General features: G+C 44.3%; 2 protein-coding genes across 4 annotated transcripts; one reads left to right on the top strand and one right to left on the bottom strand.

Moving 5' to 3' along the window:
- Positions 1-1,596: 1,596 nt before the first annotated feature.
- On the top strand, positions 1,597-4,407 carry LOC136541591 (uncharacterized). The gene is made up of 4 exons (XM_066533536.1): positions 1,597-1,835; positions 2,515-2,607; positions 3,103-3,464; positions 4,025-4,407. Coding segments are annotated over exons 1-4 (573 nt in total). The 5' UTR covers positions 1,597-1,718; the 3' UTR covers positions 4,026-4,407.
- Positions 4,408-6,071: 1,664 nt separating this feature from the next.
- LOC136541589 (heterogeneous nuclear ribonucleoprotein 1-like) lies at positions 6,072-17,030 on the bottom strand. Of its 3 annotated transcripts, none has more exons than XM_066533532.1 (4): positions 16,895-17,030; positions 16,376-16,629; positions 15,055-16,237; positions 6,072-6,509 (listed from the first exon to the last, which is right to left on the bottom strand). In XM_066533532.1, exons 2-4 carry the CDS (start codon positions 16,601-16,603, stop codon positions 6,496-6,498), a joined length of 1,425 nt encoding a protein of 474 aa, XP_066389629.1. In that variant the 5' UTR covers positions 16,604-16,629; positions 16,895-17,030; the 3' UTR covers positions 6,072-6,495. The 3 variants fall into 3 exon arrangements, with proteins under 3 accessions (XP_066389629.1, XP_066389630.1, XP_066389628.1); XM_066533533.1 differs by lacking the exon at positions 6,072-6,509 and adding an exon at positions 6,592-7,553; XM_066533531.1 differs by lacking the exon at positions 6,072-6,509 and having other exon boundaries at positions 14,999-16,237.
- Positions 17,031-20,155: the final 3,125 nt, after the last annotated feature.

Raw genomic sequence — 20,155 nt, 5'->3', positions numbered from 1 at the left:
GCCTTTAGCAACTTAAAACCTACTAATGAAACTAATAGCTAGCAGCTCTATAGCTAATAATTAGTAGGTTTATTAGTTGTCAGTGTTTTGGACCGGCGAGCCCTCAACCAACTAGTGAAAATATACTGCGTGCCTCTAATCCCGGATGGTGATGCAAAGAGACACAAGGTTTATACTGGTTCAGGCAATAGGTGCTCTACGTCCAGTCTGAGAGATCGATCTTGTATTCCTTGCACCGAAGTGCTTGTAGTAGGGGTTACAAGCGGGGTGAGAGAGGGAGCTAATCCTAGGTCTCTGCGTGGAGCGGTGCGAATTGCTTGAGATGTTGATCTTAGGCAGCGGGGAAGCATGCGTGTTATAGAGTGTCGCTAGCGCGAGCGAGTGAGTCTGTCTGTCTGTCTCTCTGTGTTCGTGTTCGTCTATCTCATGAGCTCGTCCCTAGAAACGGCCCCAGTCCCTCCCTTTTATAGTTGAAGGGGGGACAGGGGTGATACATGCGTTCGCTACGTGGCGTCCTGTGAGTGGAGGTGGCGTTTCCGAGCCCTGTAGCTTGTCACTGTGGCGACATGGTCGATGGAGTGGTCCTTGTCCTTGATGCACTGGGGCGACGCACCGGTCACACCCGATCCTATGCGACGTGGGAGCTCCAGTGATAGCTTGACGCAGGGCATGGCGGGCGACGTGCCGGTCGCTGTGTGTTGACCGCGTAAAGAGTCGAGGCTCAGTTGGTGCCGAGGCCGAGCCATCGTGGGGGGCTCGGCGGGCGCGAATCCTGAGGCTGCTGAGACCCTGAAGTGGATTGCCGAGGTTTGGAGGAAGCAGTTGGTCCTATACACTGATTCCGAGGCTATAGTGACCCGGACTTGACTCCCCACACCGCATTGTTCCTGGAGCAGGGGTTAGATAGCATAGTGTAGTGCGGGCGCCGGTCGTGGGCACAGTACCGAGCACAGCGGACGGTAACCCCTGCCCTGCCTGTCCCGGACGGCATGGTGTTGATGCGACTTCCCGTCTCGTCGGGCGCTCTGCTGCGTCGAGCCGTCGTCCGGCTGATGTCGCGGGAGTGGTTGGTCGCATTAACTGTACGTGACGTTCTGTCAGGGAGATCGGTTGAGGCGGAGGCGACGGGGTTGTTGCCGAGCCGGCCTCGAGCGAGGCGGAGAATCAGCATCTCGTCCGAGGCTTTACGCGCGGGGCCTCGAGCGAGACGGGGAATCGGTTTCCCGTCCGAGGCCTTTCGTGCGAGGCCTCGAGCGAGGCGGAGAGTCGGTAGCATGTCCGAGGCCTCTCGTGCGAGGCCTCAAGCGAGGCGGAGAGTCGGTAGCCTCGGACAAGGCCGGGGGTTTTGCCAGTAGTTGTCTCTTAGCTTTGATTTTGACAGGGTCTAAACGATTTTTTCGGTTTTCATTTAGGAGGCCCATTTTTATGGTACCCAACATTAGTAGGTCTATTTAGAACTGTAGATCAATTAGTACTCATTTTAACTGCTAATTTTTAGTGTCAATGGATAATATCATAATTTTTTCGAACTGCTTGACTGACACAGGAACCAAGCGACAATTAAAAAGGACCGAGACCTCGATCCCCAAACCAACGCAACCCTATAGAGACTGCTTTCTCGTCGTGCTTCCGTCTCGCGCCTCTACGTTCAATCAGAGCGCGAAGCATTCAAGATTCACTCCCTCGGCCATCAGGAGGGGACCGCAGCAGCTGAGGCGATGGGGCGGCCGAGGGCCAAGAGAGGAGATCGGCGGATTGACGCCGCCATTGACCACCTCGTCCCGTACGGCTTCCCCAAGCCCCGAATCCGCAAGATCATCAACGAACTCCTCAAGGTAGCTGTTGCTCCCCTTTCTCAGAAATCTTTCTTGGCAATTGGCATCTTGCCATCGAGTAGCGTAAGGTACTAGGGTACCTGTAGAGTATTCTTCTGTCCATGTTCCTCCTCTAGGTGATGGAAAAGAACATTCCGCTTTTTCTTTATCTCTCCCAAAATTGCTATATAGTTCGTCCTAGATTGTTGCTATTTCGCTGTGGATGGACGCGGTTGACATTCTTGTGATGGGGGAGTAGAAAAGGTGGCGCCTTTCCCTGCTTCAAGAAACAACGGGGAGACGGCAAGATTTTTTGGGGGGGTTTCTCGTTGGGCTGCTGGATCATCTAGTTCAGTGGAGATTGGAGAACATCCAAGTGCACCCAAAATTTAGACAGGCGTGCTAAAGGATGTTCCTAGCAAAGAAACCACCTTGATTTTGTCCTGGGAGAGAGAGGTGGGTGCATTCTCGGTGGTGTCACAATTTTATTTTATTTTCCCCTTTATTTTAAGGGCGGGGAATGTAGCAAACCTGACAGTTTTTTCATGATTAAAGAGCTGATCCATTGATTGTTCAAATTTTAAAAGAGTGGCTCGGTATTTGATTGAGGAATTCCTTTTCTTTTCTGACAAATGCAACAAATGTTTGACTGAAGAATAAGGAATACTAACTGCTTTGTCCATGATACTCGATGATACAGCTGTACGGGAAAGATGGGTGGTTCTTACTGGAGGAGGATTCATACCGTGTCGTGCTTGACAGACTCCTGGAAGAACAGGCGCATCAGGATCAGGTGAATTCCCTTTCTTCCTCGCCTGTCTGTGGCACTTTGTTGTCACTATTCTTGATTTTCATTGCTTAGTTGGGTTCTGTTTGCCTGAATTTTACATCTTAGTTGTGCATAGCCTCTTATGCTAGAATGTAGAGTTGTAACATTGATCCATAAATACATATATGTGCTGCATACATTCCTTTGGTCTATTGAAATCTATAAGCATTTTCACTGGCCTACGATCCAAGTAACGCAGGCACCTTAGGACAATATTTTTTAAGCAGCAACTTGATGATATTCTAAATTCACATATTTATGGACATTCATCCATGTCAAGCTCTCAGCTCTGTCAGTATTTGCAAACCTGCTTATAATGAAACATACAGCATTATGATCAAAATTTCTGCTAATCATCAAGAAATTGTCAAGAAAAGTCGCTCATTTTAGCAAATTACTTCCTGGAGTTTGTTTTGCCATCCAGTCAGAATTTCAAATGGATATGTTTTCGTTATGCAGAAACAAGAAGCAGCAGCTGCAGAAGAGGCATCACCACAAAATGGTATGGAAGTTTCATGTGTGGATGGTGAGGCATCGAATGAATCTCAGTCAGCCTTTGAACGGCAAGCTTCTCCCAACAGTTCACCTCCCCTGGAATATGTGCTGCCACTGCCTCCAGCCAAAGGGCCTCCTCGTGCAAGGCCTCCCTGCTATGGATGGATTAGTGAAGAGTCCGACACTGAGAGTGAACCAGAGGATGGAGAAATGCTTTCTGATGTAGCAAGGCCTATAATTTTTCCAAAAAAGGATGTACCAAATCCTGTGGAAACGTTGCCTCCTAAGAGGAAGCGACCAAGTAGATGGGATGTGTGCCCTAACTGGTAATGATTCTGACTGACCTCGCTTTTCTTTATTTAATTTTGTATTGCGGACATAATTGTCATGAATAGTCTGTATTTCTCTTACTGTAACAAGTTTTTAACCGACATTAGCATATCCACTTAACATGACAATCCATATTATCTTTATTTCCGTAAGAACAACAGTTGAGCTTTGGGGCTTCATCTGAATGTAAAGGTCCAAACCATGCATAAAAGAAGTGAAGTTGGTTAGTTGTATATACCTTTTCTGGTTTCGCATCAATTTGTTTAGGTTGGTACACCTCATGTTTGATCATACACTCTAGGGATTTCACAGCCAAAGTTCCACAAATAGCCCTCCAAATCAAATTTGAAGGCTAGAAAATGTCATGATAGCAGTAACTGGATTGCTAGCGAAGCAATTTGCAGAATTAATATATATAGATTTAGTGAGGGAAGCCTTTAACATTGCTTATGTACCTCTGTTAATCCATGTTAGGGCCATATCTTATCAAAATCACATCCTTGTTTTCCTGTTCTAATAGCTCATATCAACTGTGCATTTGTCTTGTGAACCTCAGAGATTAGGGCTGAGATCAAAGTTGCAAGAATGGCGGCCCTCAAGGATCGAGAAGTCCTAATGCATGGTGCAAAATTGTGTCCATCAACTTTCACCTGTATCTAGTACATATATAGCGTATCTAGCTGGGGGCAGTGGGCAGGATGAGGCAAATGTAGCTGCTAATTGGTTGCAGGTTGACAGCAGAACGCAGATTGCTGCTGTTGTTTGACAGTGTTTGTGCACTTCAGACTTATGTAGAATTGTGTGATCATCTATCCGTAACTTTTAGAATATAATGGATCGATTTTCTGTTTACTCATTAACTTTAGGAGGCTGTCTTTGAGCACCGTGAATGCAAACATAAATGTGGGAGCTAGAGAGATCAATCTTAACATCAATGGCAAGGAAGAAAAGTTTGTGTTCGAGACACGAGTGGAACAATGCTCATAACTGTGGCATGGTTGGACCCTCCCCTCCACCACCCAAAATAGTTCCACCAAATGATACACTAGTAGCACTAGGACAAGCTAGCAGATCATCTGATGATGAGGGCCTATTGACCAAGTGTCAATGAGTGAAGTGAATGATACGGTGCAGTATCCATGGAGCCGGTGGTGTGCAGAAAGTTGAAAAAATGTCACACCCAAAATTTCTATTTTGGGATGTGAATAAAAACAGTAAATAAAATAAATAATTTTATTATTTCTCTAAAATTCTCCCATCTTTGTTTAATCTGTTCTCCATTTGATAATGAAAAATGTGATTTTCTAAAAAAAATAGAAACTTGATTTTTTGTTGCATTTCAGCTTGTGCATTAATTTATTGTCTAGAAAATGAACTTCAAAATCTTATTAAGCCTTTTTTAACTAAAAATCCTATTAAACCTTGAATAGGTTTTTCTCTTCAAAAATGAAGTTTTAAAAATATGCTTTCAAAAGAAGGGTAAACTTAGTTTAAAATTTAGCTTCAAAAGTGTTTCACAATATAGTTAAAATTATTTGAAAATTATGTTTTTTAAAACTAGTTTAATTTTAATTTGACAAATCTGTTCCAAAAATATTTGAAACACATGTATTTTAAATGGTTATTGAAACTAGTATTTGAAAAGATTTATAAAACTAAAAATGATCAACTTTGTTTTGGGCTCAAATTCCCTTCTCAAATCCATGCCAACTCTCCACTTCATTTTTCTTTTTCTCCAATTTCTTTTCGACCCGTTCTCTTTCTGTTTCCATGCCAAAGCCCGTCGCCAGCCCAAGAAAGCAACGTCCGGCTCATGGCAGAAATAGGAAGTGACAGTGACAAGGAAAGGGTCAACATCATCTTAAGGTCTTGTAGCCCCGGGTTGACAGAGCACGGTAATAATAAACAGGCTAAAGAGACATCCGGCTCATTAGGTTAAGAGAGACTCCATGGTTGAGCAAGGTCTAGGCAATCTTTGCCTTATGTTCTGGATCATGGGTAATAGCATGTTCAGCACTAGAACCTGGGATTGCAAATAGCATGTTCTAGCCTTCGAGGATGTTTGGTTTGAGGAATCAAACAATTATAGAGCCCAGCAAGTTCAGAAACACAATTACTACGATATGATCGTCCTGAGTTCAGCACTTCAGCCTACACACTCGCGTTGAAACTTACAGAACGCATTGCGTGTTTATGTATAAAGATAGCAGACTCAAATGATGAGAAAGCAAATCATGTTCAGCAAGGCACACAAGATCAAGACAAAAATAGAGAAGTCCTTTGGCTGCTCTAAGTCACACGGATGCCGCAGTCCACATCCACATGGTACACGCCCATATGCTAACTAAACCTATGACGACCCATCTATTTTGCAAACTATGGTGTGCTTGATGAGAAGCTGAATTTAACTTTAGTGTCGAATGTTACAGCATTGTTTTGGAGCAACAATGATGTACAAATGGCAAATAATCGGATCCAATTATCTACAGAAAAAAAAAACAAGAAAGGCACAAGTGTAACATGCCGCGGAAAGGGGAGAAAACCACTACACTGCATGCATAATTCATGAGCAAAACAACAAAATCTCCAGAGTGCAAGACGAATGGTTCAAAGCGATAGAAAACACAGACTAATGCAGTAACAAATGGGCAAGATAATACAGCATCCCTTTGGTTGGTATACATGTTTATCCGTATACAGACACTTTTCCAGCTTATGTTGGAACACGATTTCTAAATATGCGCCGCAATAATCACCACTGCACATCTCATTCAAAAACCAAAAGGCCTAGCCACGCGCGGGAATCAAAACTAAAACATGACAAAAAAAAAAGCCCTTCAGAAAATGTTTCTGTATCCGCTCCTCCTCTAGCATGTTGGTGTTGTAAACCACACCACTGGTTAGCTAGACAAAACTAACCTGACAATCACCGATTCACAGTGTCATGCACCTGGAACCTGGATGCCTGACTGAATGGGTGTTTCATCTATCCCAAGTCATATATGAATATATAGTAATATACTCTCCCTAGGAAGTGATACCTGCAAAAGGAGCCATCATTGTTAGAGCTTCAAAGTTTGATTTTTGTCCTCAAACTATGTTAAACACAAAATAAATTCATTTTTTAAATAAAGAAACAAAAAAACATATATATAGCTCGCTCCGATACCGGGGAAAAAAAAGGCGCTGCCTAGGAAAAGTTCATGTTCAGAATGGACTACAGCTCATGAGTAAAAAGCAGGTCTTGCATACAGGGCGTACCCAGTGCAGAGAGCTCCCGCTCTGTGCGGGGTCTGGGGAAGGGTGTCAGTGGCAAGCCTTACCCTCGCTTGAAGGTCTTGCATACAGCATAATGAAATTCGCACCGACCAAATGCTCTATGCATGAAGATACTGCTTGTCTAATTTAAAATGTACATCTTGTCTAATTTCTAGAACACAAGCTGAGCAAGATACCTCAAGTCTCAGTAAACCAACTATTAAGATCATCTTTTCAAGAGAAACAAAGATCCAGCACCAAGCTTCCTTGTGTATCATTCAAAATTAGTTCAGTTTTTGCCAGGTATAATAATAGCTAGCCACAGCAAAATTCCCATTAAAATCGCAACTGATTGATATTTTTATGTTTAAAGGATATTTACAAGTTATATCAAACGTGTTAAAAGGATTGACATATTGCCAGAATGTTAAACATAATCAACTGCAAAACAGAATCTCCAGACTTTTAATCAATAGATGCAGGAAATGCAAATGGACACTGCATTTCATTTCTGCATTCTTGATGAACAAGTACATAGAATAGACAAACAACTACCTCTATTGTACAATAAATAAAAGAACCATGCCAGGAATTCTACAGTTGTCAAGCAAAAAGAGAAATATGTTTCAAAAATCAAAACCTAGAATAACAGATTTGCTGAACCCACAATTTGGTGGAACTACTTATGCTTAACTGATACAATAGAAATGATTACATTAAAAATGATACAAAAAGAAGAGAGGCAAAAAGATGAATGGCTCTCGTTCCAGGAATCCTAGTCATGGCTAACCAACGCCGACTTTGTGTCATTAAGGTACCTATTTAAACTTGAACAAAAGAAAATACAAAACAACCATTATATGATATATTCAGTAACTAAGACATTTTTCATTTCATTGTGTACAAAATAACGAAAAGAAAGAAATGGAACAGATGCCCAGAAAGCAGCTTAGTGGTTTGTTTTGTGGTGTCTTAGTCCAATGGTGAATAGCACATCCTCCCTAATCTATAAGCTTGTTTTAATCAGCCCTGTCACATTGTTGCTAACTTCCTATACATAGACATCTATATGTACATAGACTTTCAGCTTGGGTAACCAGCCAAACTAGTAAAAACTATCGTAAATCAACTATGGATTGATGCAAAGGTTGACTGGTTGGTCTCCACTTGGTTCCTACTAGTTTACAATTTTTTATACTAATTAATTATAATTATCTATAAGTGTAAGAAAATTATTAGCATGAGTGCATGACAAGAGTGGTGTTTTGCCTGATGCTCTCTTCTACAAGGTAAAAAAGGAAACAATAATCAAGAACACATCCTACAAAATTCTAGATTACATGTGTACCATAGTTGTAAGATAAGACTTGAGTTTATTTATAATAAAAATAGATGGTATACAGTATGCTAAACTACCTTAGAAATAAGTGAAATTTGCATGTGCACATAAACTAGTTACAATATGAAAGTTTCAAAGAAGTAAACCATATATTATGCCATGAATATATAACCTACAAAAGCAGAGGCATTCCCCTAACTCAAATCTCAAATTTGTCGAGTTTCCTGATGGCTTAGTTTACTTCTTCAAACAGCAAAGCAATAGCATAGGAAACAAGAGCACCCAGAATGATCCTTTAAGAAAAAACAAAAGTCGATTTTTTTTTTGAACCACAGCGCAAACTCCTAATGATTAATTGACGATGCAACCCAAGGTGCAACATATCTCAACAAAATCATTTGCTCTCGTCTATACAATCTTCACATATATGCATGACACTGTTAAGAAAAGCTGACAGTTCGCCCCTCTTTTCCCATAATCTTTTAGGGTTCCAATCTTTTAATATGTTTTTTATTTATATACTACATGATTGTTCACGCAAACACACCACATTTTTTAACAGTGTACTGAACACTCAACTGCAGGACAAAGCAGCAAAACTAATTGTAGAAAATTTCAGCTTTCAGTAGGAACCAGTTGGTCACAAGAATTCACAGGCAGCATGTCAAATATCCTTGAATATATCCGGAGTTTGACCAGAATGTTGCAAACATCATACATAAATCACTTCCTAATTTCCTTGATTTATTCAGCACAATGTTCAATGAATTTGCAATGCACAATGACTATATCAAGGCAGATATTGAGGCCGATGGAAGAGACAATGCCAGTGTTAAATACTGGACTTATTCATCATCATTCAAAGCTGTAGGGGCTCCTTGGTTAGATGGAACTGGCAAGTAATATGATGTTCCTGCTTGGAAATGGATCCTGATTGTTCAATTCCAAGCACTCTGATAATCATGTGGCTAAAAGTCCATTTCCAGTCGAATATCCTATTCCAATCTCACCAATAAAGGGCAAGAAGCTTACACGGTGCTTCTTGTACAGTTAAACTGCGCAATGCAACACTAAATACAAGGGCCAATAGACCAGTGACTTCAAATAGTTTGATTACAATTCAGTTCTTAAGTCTACTACTGTCAATCTTCTATTTGTAAGTTGCAACTCAACTTTAGAAATCAGTAAAATGCTTGAAAAAAGAAAACTCTGCCTACAGGAGGGTAAGACAGCCCCCAGGCATTTTGCTAAGAAGACATTCTCACGCAGGTCGAGAAAACCCCCGAACCCATGCCCTACTGTGGTGGTATGACCCTCGGTATCCACACGACAAGACATGGGCCGCATCATCAGAGGTGGCCCACCCCACAAGATCAAGACGTGCGGCGCACGGCACTGGTCGGCGTGCACCGCAAGGCTACAATAAGATATTGTAATACCAAATAGGATATTTTCCTTATAACCCTACCCCTCCAGAGTATATAAGGAGGGGCAGGGGTCCCCTAGACGGTAGATCTGATCATACGCAATACAAACCACCGAAAGACACAGGACGTAGGGTATTACGCCAAGTCGGCGGCCTGAACCTGTCTAATCGTTGTCTCTTGCATTCTGTGTCACCATCACCATCCGGTTCCCTCACATGCACCTCCACTGATTCATCTACTACCGTGGGCATACCCCTCGGTAGACGGCCGGATTTCGTCGACAGTGGCGCACCAGGTAGGGTGTGTGCGTGCTGATTCCATGGCGAACCAGATGGGAATTTCTTCTTCAACCGACATCACCGACACCTGGGCATTCGGCGACAACTCGACGCTGGCACGCAGCAGATTGCCTTCCTCGGCGAACGGCTGCGCGTGCTGGAGTCCGACGCCTTGCCATGCGCCTCCAACAGACACAACACGCGACGACAAGATCGGGAATACGTGCAAGGCGAAGTCAAGCAATCTAAGAAAGCTAAGTCAAGTCGCTTCCTAATTAAATATTGTTATACTCCCAGATATATCCGTATGTCTACATGATTTCTGTTGGCAGCAACTCGATCGGATACGCAAGATCGTTGCCGCGGATCATGACGACCAGCAATCAAGAAAGGCTGTCGGCAATAAAGCGATGTGGAGTAGTGTTTCCACCAAAAATGTTAATCGGTTGTACAAGCTAACTGGTGTAATCGAAGAGATATAGAAGCACGTATTCATCTGGATCTATGGAACCGTGGGATCCAAGCTAGTAATCAGAACAGCAAGACTCCCTCATACTCATGCACGTGCGTACTTGATATGTGCGTACGCGTTTGTGTTTCCAGGATCCAATTCCAACTCGATGTCGAAACATGCAGTTTCATCAAAAGCTAAGTCATGACCTTTCCTGTTTTAATTAAATATTCCATATAATGCGTCTCCGGATGTCTCTAAATCTATGTGATGATTAATGGCAGGATCTCGATTGTGCCGCTGTCATCAGCATCGACTCATCGGTGTCATGCCCCGACCAGCCTATCGTCTTCTCACGTCGGCCCACGTTGATGGCACCCGTCGATCCTCATTGACACCCCCGTCAACGGATCCAACCTCGTCGCTATCCACAGTGACACTCAGCTCTGTTGATCCCGTCGGCGGTGCAGACCTCAGTTTCGACTCGTCAACGACACGGTCATCGGCCCTTATCGCCCACTGGAGACAAAGCTACTTGGCACTACTACCTTTCCCGATCAGCAAAAGCAAGAAGATCTTGGACTACGCCTTGCCTCGGTCGGACACGCCCAAGGGCTTTGCCTTCCCACGAAGATTGACTCCGTCAAGCTCCGACTACGCCCATTCACCTATGACTCCGCGTACTCGTCCGAGCTGTTAAGCGAACCGTCCGAGCTGTCAAGTGTACTCGTCCGAGCTGCCAAGCTAACCGTCTGAGCTGTCAAGCGAGCCGTTCGAGCTGCCAAGCGAACCGTCTGAGCTGTCAAGCGAGCCATCCAAATCACATCCATCTACTCGAACATCATGACTCGCCGACTCCTCTACTCCATTCGACGTCAATCAAGCTAAGTCACGCTTTAATATTCTTCTAAATACTCTCTTAAAACAGGAAATGTGTATGTTGCGTTGGATTTGCGGTCGCGGAAACGCGTATGTTGCGTTGGATTTGCGGTCATACAACAAGGGATCGAGTTCGGAACGATGATATACGTGATAGATTAGGGGTAGCACCAATTGAAGAAAAGCTTGTCCAACAACGGTTGAGATGGCTTGGACATGTCCAACAGAGACCTCCAAAGGCACCGGTGTGTAGTGGAATCCTAAGGCAGGATAGTAACGTGAAGAGAGGCAGAGGAAGACCGAAGTTGACTTGGGTAGAGACAATAAAAGGAGACTTGAAATGATGGAATATACCCAAAGACTTGGCCTTAGATAGGAGTGCTTGGAAAACAGCTAATCACGTGCCTGAACCTTGATTGCTTCTGCTGGGTTTCAACTCTAGTTTATCCCAACTTGTTTAAGACTTAAAGGCTTTGTTGTTGTTGTTGTTGTAAATACTCTCTAATCTTCATACGTCTCCGATATCTCTCCATGTTGTTTTCTCCATAATTATTCTCCAAACGACTCTTTTCTCCGCGTATACCATCTCAAAGATGACACACACTTTCAACTCAATAAATCCCCGAACAGTCATATTGACGCTCAGATGTCCCCAGAGACGGCCCTATCTCTGGCTTCTCCCTACACATGCACGAGTGTCTGCCCTTTGCGTACGGGTGGTCGGCAACGGCTCCTTGGCGACGCTTTGTTCTTCCTACACGCACATGGGCTCCGCGCTCCGCGTTATGGTTAACGGGCTAGCTAGGGCTGGAGACTCAGCTACAAACTAACTGTTCAGACGGTTTATATTAAATATAAACACTTCATCCAAAAACGAACATAATGTTCAACTACAACTGATCGCCGAGCTGCATACGCTATTTCATCACTGCTGATTTTCCTCCGGGTTTCATCTATTTTATTTTTACATCATGAACTACTCGTTCTACATATTTTTATTTCAGGGGCCTGATTAAGTCAACGAGCTTACGCTCGGGGGCTGGATCCGTCAGGAAGGACAAGAGGATCATCGTCTGAGTGGTCGCACCAGCTAGCACTTGGACTTCACCGTCGACCAACTGGTCGTACCGTTCGGCTCATGGACTTCATCGCCGACCAGTTGGTCGGACTGTTCGACGCTCACTACCGCTCAGACATTCACTTCACCGCCGACCAGTTGGTTGGACTGCTCGGCGCTCATCACCAACCCATTGGTTAGATTGCTCGTTGCTTTGGCTTCATCGACAGCTATGCTGGGGACTTGTCAGCTATGATGGGGACTCCTCAGCGCTTGGATTCTTTGTGCAAGAGTCGCCAGCTAAGCTGGGGACTCCCTTGGCGTTTGGATTTTGCTACGCATCATCGCTGTGCTTTCAAGTTGCTCCAAGCTGTTCGGATCAGGGTGCTGATCTTGGGTAGCACGTCTGGGGTCTTGATACGCACATGACAAATGATGTTGGCAAGCTTTCAAGCTTATTTTCTTTGACCCTGCTACAAGATTTATTTCTTCATCTTCCAGCAGGCTCGGGGACTAAGTGGCTACACTTCACCTGGCGGTGAATGTAGTGCTCTTTTCTTGATTTACCCTCTTTATTGACTAGGTCATGGATGATTCCTCGCAAATGGAGTCTAAGTGGCTACACCTCACCTAAGGTGAAGAATTTTTAAATTTTATCTTGAGCCCCTTACATCCTTCTAGCAAGCCTTACTCGCGCAAGTCCAAGGCCTGCCGACCGGTTTGCTTCAATCTTCACCGCTCAGATTACCAATCAAACTGGTCGGCTTCGATCTTCACCGCTCAGATTACCGGTCAAACTGATTGACTTCGATCTTCACCGCTTAGATTACCAGTCAAACTGATCGATTTCAATCTTCACCGCTCGGCTTCATGATAAACTGCTCGGACTTGATCAAGACGGCGTCGCCAAGCGGATACAAGACGCTTGGGGGCTAGTTGTGGGGATATGACCCCCGGTATCCACAGGACAAGACATAGGCCGCACCCTCAGAGGTGGCCCAGCCCACAAGATCAAAGCCTCAGAGGTGGCCCAGCCCACAAGATCAAGGCGTGCGGCGCACGGCACTGGTCGGCGTGCACCGCAAAGCTACAATAAAATATTGTAATACCAAATATGATATTTTCCTTATAACCCTACTCCTCCAGAGTATATAAGGAGGAACAGGGGTCCCCTAGATGGCAGATCATTCAAAGCTGTAGGGGCTCCTTAGTATCATGGAACTGGCAAGTAATATGATGTTCCTGCTTGGAAATGGATCCTGATTGTTCAATTCCAAGCACTCTGATAATCATGTGGCTAAAAGTCCATTTCCAGTGGAATATCCTATTCTAATCTCACCAATAAAGGGCAAGAAGCTTACACGGTGCTTCTTGTACAGTTAAACTGCGCAATGCAACACTAAATACGACTTCAAATAGTTTGATTACAATTCAGTTCTACAGTCTACTACTGTCAATCTTCTATTTGTAAGTTGCAACTCAACTTTAGAAATCAGTAAAATGCTTGAAAAAAGAAAACTCTGCCTACAGGGGGGGAAGACAGCCCCCAGGCATTTTGCTAAGAAGACATTCTCACGCAGGTCGAGAAAACCCCCGAACCCATGCTCTACTGTGGGGATATGACCCCTGGTATCCACAAGACAAGACATGGGCCGCACCATCAGATGTGGCCTAGCCCACAAGATCAAGGCGTGCGGCGCACAGCACTGGTCGGCGTGTACCACAAAGCTACAATAAGACATTGTAATACCAAATAGGATATTTTCCTTGTAACCCTACTCCTCCAGAGTATATAAGGAGGGGCAGGGGTCCTCTAGACGGCAGATCTGATCATACGCAATATAACCCACCGAAAGATACAGGACGTAGGGTATTACACCAAGTCGACGGCCTGAACCTGTCTAATCGTTGTCTCTTGCGTTCTGTGTCACCATCCGGTTCCCTCACACGCACCTCCACCGATTCATCTACTACCGTGGGCATGGGCATACCCCTCGGTAGACTGCCGGATTTCGTCGACAGTGGCGCGCCTGGTAAGGAGTGCTACTCAAGCCACCTAACCAACTAGCTAGAGGCCCTTCCGCACTATGCTACAGGATAAAGAAGTAACATTCTAACTGTAAGATGCACATGTCATGTTCATACAAGTACAAACTCACATAGTGTTTTATAAATGTACTGATAATCCATTGTCAAGTTCTAGAAGGTCATAGGAGTCAGGTCGTCCGAAATATATGATTTTCTGTTTTTACTCCCTCAGGTCCCTTTTACAAGGCGAACCAGCAAAATTTGGCAAATCCGCTATACAAGGCATTGCTTCAATTATCACCCGCATTAACTCAATCATTCACGTAAACAAGGCAGCCTTCCAGAGTTCCAACTCTGGTGCATGTGGAAAGGAGTTAAGGCGTTGCAGGCAGCCTCCCATTTTTGCCACAGGGTGCACTGAGTGCGGTGTAGTCCATAACGTGTGCATGCATGGATGCATGCAAGAAGTTGGCGAGAATTAAATATAGTCTTAGCATTCTAGCCTTTTCTACTCCGCCTTGTAAAAGGGGCAGGAGGGAGTATTCTGTTATGGGATGACATCCGTTGGCCGACACGTAACAAAACTTAAGCTTTAATTACCACAAACTAACCAATACGTCATGGTTCAAGACTTCAAGTAGCCTGAAATTTACATGGAATTTAGGAGACGACAACAAAGACAGTGCCATGAAAAATCTGTTCATAGTGAATAGATGCAATGCTTTCCTAAACCAAGAAGAGGAGAAATCATGCTTCCCTTTTTTCCCCCAACCATTGAGGTAATTAACACATCTATGCAGCATAGTTATTTTTTACAGAAACGGAAATCTATGTGTAATTCAGAGAAAAATGCTGAAATGGCAACTGACCTCTGCTTGGCTGATTGTTGTTAACAGGATAATTGCCCATGTAACTTGCTGACATGTCTGATTTGATATTTGGATCAACATTTCCAAGATCGTGACTGAAAGAAGGCATGTCAACTTCAGATGAAGCAAACCTCCAGGATGTGCCACCATAAATAGAGCTGCTCCCATATGTATCTGGGTTGTTCACTTCATATGCATTGCCTGATGCAGAAAAAGGCTCACCAATTGTACCAGTTGAATTGCTCCTCCCATAGGAGCCAGAAGGCAAACCAAAGTTATTATCTCCAGCTCCACGGCCAAGGTTCCCTGACCCAAGGCTTGAAATGCTGCCCAACCCATGAGCAGAAGGGAGACCTCCCCAATTGTCGCCGGTAATACTGACTTGACCCCCATTTCCAGGGGGAGCAAAAGCACTCATGTTTGTAGGATTGCTCGGGTAGTTTAGACTCCCATTACCCCAAACATTCCTAGACATGGAACTCAACATTGATCCTGAGTCATAATTTAGACCAAGGTACCCAATAGGACTACTCAATCTGTTCGAACTTCCATTAAAGTACGAACCCATTTGCCTCCCGTTGGAGTTACTGATGAAACCAGAGTTTGCACCAAAAGTTCCGCTCATCCCACCTTCAACATTCATACCCATTCCATAACCTGGGCCAAAAGAAGAGAACCCATTTCGTGCACCTGAAAGCAGGCCAAACCTTCCATCGACCCTCATGCCGTAACCTCCTATAGGGTTTGGCCTGTAACCCTGGTTGAAGCCATTGAGGAAGCTATGAACCCTGTTCATAGCATAGTTCTGCCCCACTCCCGCAGGTGAGCGTGCAACAGGTCCAGGAGACTGCTCCTTTGGAACAGCCCTCTTGACCTCAACCATTTTACCATTCAGCTCATGGAAGCTCTTGTGCAGGGCTTTGTCCACGGCGTCTTCTGAATCGTAGGTGATGAAGCCAAAGCCCCTCGGTCTCTGCGTGTTGTGGTCGTACATCACAACTACATCAGTTATGACACCGAACTGCTCAAAATACCTTCTGAAGTCAGCCTCTGTAACATTTGAGGGCAGACCTCCAACAAAGATCTTTCTGGTTCGACCTGGTCCAGGTGACCCTATGCTGCTTGTGTTGCTCTTGCTCACGATACTGTGGTCATCCCTGGGAACAGCCTTCTTGGCCTCCACCTAATCCAAATGCACAATTCAGCTCACACAGTACACACAAAGCAGCAGCTTTACAACAGAATTCCAATAAAAATGCACATTTGCTATATAAGCAGACAGACAGACAAGAGTACAAGGAAGCGGAAATGGCAAAATTACCATTCGGCCGTCGATCATGTGTTTGTCCAAGATGACGCGCTCGGCGACCGTGGCGTCAGAGAAGACCACGAAGCCGAAACCGCGGGCGCGGCCCGTGCTGCGGTCCCGCATGATGACGGCCTCAGTAACCTCCCCGAAGCGGCCGAAGTACTGGCGGAGGCGGTCCTCGTCCGTCTCCCACGAGATGCCGCCGACGAAGAGCTTCCCGGAGTAGTCGGCGGCCTCCATCGCTCCCCTCCCCTCCTATCCTCCCCCTGCAGCCCACAAACGCACGTCAGCCAGGAACGCCAAATGCGAACAAAACGCCAGCTTTATCCACAGCCCCCACCCGCGCACGGGGCACACTCGTGCGCACATCGGCTGGATCCGAGCTGAGCACAACACGGCGATCGCGGAATTACGCGCGGGGCGGCGAGATCCGTACCAGATCCGACCGGCCCCGGCGCGATCCGGCAGACCGGCGCCGATCGGTGCGGCGCCCCCGAACAAAAGAGCATGAGGGGGGATCGGGACGCTTACCGGTCGGTTGGCGGCGGCGGCGAGGAGGGATCGGGGGGCTCGTCGGCGCTCTCCGGAGCTGCCCGCTAAGATCTCGAGGAGAGCATGGGAGGGAGGGTGGGCGCGGGGTGGGGGAGGTTGCTTGGCGTGGAGAGGAGAGGAGACGAGGCCGGCACACTGCGGGTGCAGGTAGTTATAGCTTCCCGTAATTTAAATGGAGCAAAATGACTTTTAAGGTCCCGTTTTAAACGCTTGGAATTTCACAAAGTTTTACTTTTTTTCACAGAGTTTTAGTTAAAAAGACAGTTCAACTCCTCCTTAGATTCAAAAGAAATTCCTCCCTTATAATTACAAACCTTTCAAAATGTGGTATTACAGTTTATATTTTGCACGAGCACCACTTGTGGTTAAGATCATGATTATTAATTATAATTACAATAACAAAATTAAGGTATGTACCCCTTTAATTCTAAATGATAAGACGTTTGTTTTTTTTAGGTACATAACCTTTGTTACTATTTAGATATATATTATATAGAAAAATCAAAATAACTTACAAATCAGAAATAAGAGAGTATACATCTCCCCCCTCCCTCCAACCCCCCAACCCCACCCACACACACACAATATGTCTATTAAATTGTCCAAATTTGAGGGTGACTAGTACCTTAAGTTTGAACTCGATATAAAGTTAATAGAATTGAGCCTATGATTAAGCTGAGCTTGCAAGTAGGCTTGTACTTGCCTCAAATCAAGCTTGTTTACAGGGATATCAATTGTAGCACACAAACATTTCTAGTGTAGCAATATGATATCAAAGAAAAGAGAAGGAATAGCCTAAGTAAGCTATTTACATAATGGAAGCGGTTTTATAGGATCGTAGAGACAACATGTTGAAAATATATACCTCTAATAATTATGAGTAGTAATAACATGTGTAGCACGCAGATCGGGAAATAACATTTTTTATATGTTCATAGTAATACTTTAATAATAAGCTATTCGAGCTCATCTGGTGAGCCTAGGATATATACGGTCAAGCTTGGGCTTAGCCCAAAATCTATATCAGGCTTTGGATTATAGGAGGACTACTTCAACATAATGATAGAATAGCCACGAGCAGGCTCATATACATATATAATAGCATGCAACCCTATAAGAGTCTAGAAGTATGACTCGATATATTACACATATGACAGATCAAAGCATAATGGTACATTTTATTATATGGGGCCTTAACGAGCTATCCGAGGTTGGTTTGTGGAGTTTTGAGAATCGTGCATGAGACTAGGGTTAGGCTCATGCTCAGCTCAAAATCTTGCTCGAACAAGCGATCATTTTGTGAATTGAGTTCAAGTGGCTCATTGAGCCTAACTTTTTGTATGCCTAGTAATAGATGCATGTGGTCAATCGATGGCATGAACAAACTATGATCTAAAATAGCAAGCTTGCATAGTAAATTGTATTTATCTCCCATTTTTTGTGTACTCCGGTGACTTGTCCATTACATAACTACGTACTTTTTCCCTATAGATGAGAGAGCCCAAAGAAAGTAACGAAAGATCAACAGTGACATAGCAATAATTTCATAAAACCTATGGGTAATATGAGGCAAGGCACGTTAAATGGTTAAAATTGTCGCTCCGTGGAAGTAGTTAGGGATGGGAGATATTCATAGGATTAGAGTTGACACTGTCTTGGATATATTATTTTTTATTTCTTTTCCCTCTCTTAACAATTACCTTTTTTTCTTAGCCTTAGCTTTCTTTGTCTTAGCCTAGTAGGCGTTGGTATTATTTTAAAGCAGTTTTGGATTCACAAAGCTGTGGCAGAACCGCCCGAAATAGCGTACTTACGGAGGCGCTCGTCTTCCACTAGACACTAAGCACCCCGAAAGCAGGCTACCGCGAGCGGTGTCCATCGGGCACACCCCGAGGGAGAGCCCGAAAGATCCACATTTTTTCCAAGGATCCAATAATGAGAACGAGTTACAATACAAGTCCATTTCATACATCTGAGTTTCTCAAAAGTACATTATTACAATACCAAATACCAGAGTGCGGAATGATAGCAGCGGAATTTTTAAAAATAACATCTAGCGGTAGGGGCGAGGATGTCGTCTGAGCCCACTAGAAGGATCCACCACACAAAGGTACTCTTCAAGCATCACTTGCAACAGGGGTAAATAAACCCTGAGTACACAATGTACTCGCAAAACTTATCCAACTAGTGGGAATAATTTTCCTGACTCCAAGGAATATAATAGGCTTTATGGTTTGCTGGTTTTTCTTTAGCAGAAAGCTATACTAATAGTGAGTCCTTATTTATGTATTATTATTATCAGTCGTATTAAGTTATCATCTAGCCAGTCTATATAAGCATCTGTTCTATTTTCAAGCAAGAATTGAGCAATCAGTTATATTTCTTCTCCTTTCCACTTTCAGTTCTTACTACGGTGCTAAATCGCAGACAAGTCGTACCGGATTTCCCGGCGATTCGCGAATCAATGTGCCCAGCTGGGTGCCCCGAAAACACGTGCCCCGCTTGTGCCCCAGGCACAAGCAGGACTAACACATCACTCTCCTATTCCGAGTGTCCAGGTCCCCGTCCAAACTTAGACTCCAAGCCCCCACATCCTGAGTCCCGGACTCTGTGTGGTGCAAGGACCTCCACCATCCCCACCTCCAATCAGTCAGTCTGGAAAGAGCCGGATCCGCGACAAGAGAGCAATAAGTCATCCAAGCGTCCATACCCAAGTATGTGCTCGGGACAAATAATATGTGACTTGCCTAGAGCCATATGCAACGACCGGTCCTTAATCGACACAGACAGAAAAAAAAAGTGTAACCAAGTCATGCACTGTTGGCCGCAGGACACAACCCCTTACACCCACCAGTACCCAATCCATATCCCTGTCCGGTCACCATTTTTCTTTCCACCATTTTATCACAAGTGTTCATATTTTATTATCTATTTGCGAGTAACGGTAGGTTACTCACGCTACTGGTATCCTGAGCATAGCAGCTACTCAGCCTATACTAGTAGGACTCATGGGTAAGTAAGTTTATGCAGGTAGTTTCCACAAAATGCCTGTAACTTAAATGCACATCACATATATATATATATATATATATATATATATATATATATATATATATATATATATATATATATATATATATATATTCAGTGGTCATAAAAATATGGGTTATGCTCTAGGGCTTGCCTTGAGCAGGTGCCGGGTCAGCAGGGTCAGCACCAACAGGCTCCTGGGCTCCCTCC

This window comes from Miscanthus floridulus, chromosome 3, assembly GCF_019320115.1.
Source record: "Miscanthus floridulus cultivar M001 chromosome 3, ASM1932011v1, whole genome shotgun sequence".
Taxonomy (NCBI): Eukaryota; Viridiplantae; Streptophyta; class Magnoliopsida; order Poales; family Poaceae; genus Miscanthus; species Miscanthus floridulus.
Note: the sequence above shows the minus strand (reverse complement) of the source record. Positions and strands in the feature narration are given on the sequence as shown.

Excerpts from the sequence above, each read along its gene's own strand:
- LOC136541591 (XM_066533536.1), top strand. The coding sequence starts at position 1,719 with ATGGGGCGGCCGAGGGCCAAGAGAGGAGATCGGCGGATTGACGCCGCC. Across the intron at positions 1,836-2,514 it reads TCATCAACGAACTCCTCAAG|CTGTACGGGAAAGATGGGTG; the intron begins GTAGCTGTTGCT and ends TCGATGATACAG. Across the intron at positions 2,608-3,102 it reads AACAGGCGCATCAGGATCAG|AAACAAGAAGCAGCAGCTGC; the intron begins GTGAATTCCCTT and ends TTCGTTATGCAG.
- LOC136541589 (XM_066533531.1), bottom strand. The coding sequence starts at position 16,603 with ATGGAGGCCGCCGACTACTCCGGGAAGCTCTTCGTCGGCGGCATCTCG. Across the intron at positions 16,238-16,375 it reads ACATGATCGACGGCCGAATG|GTGGAGGCCAAGAAGGCTGT; the intron begins GTAATTTTGCCA and ends CATTTGGATTAG.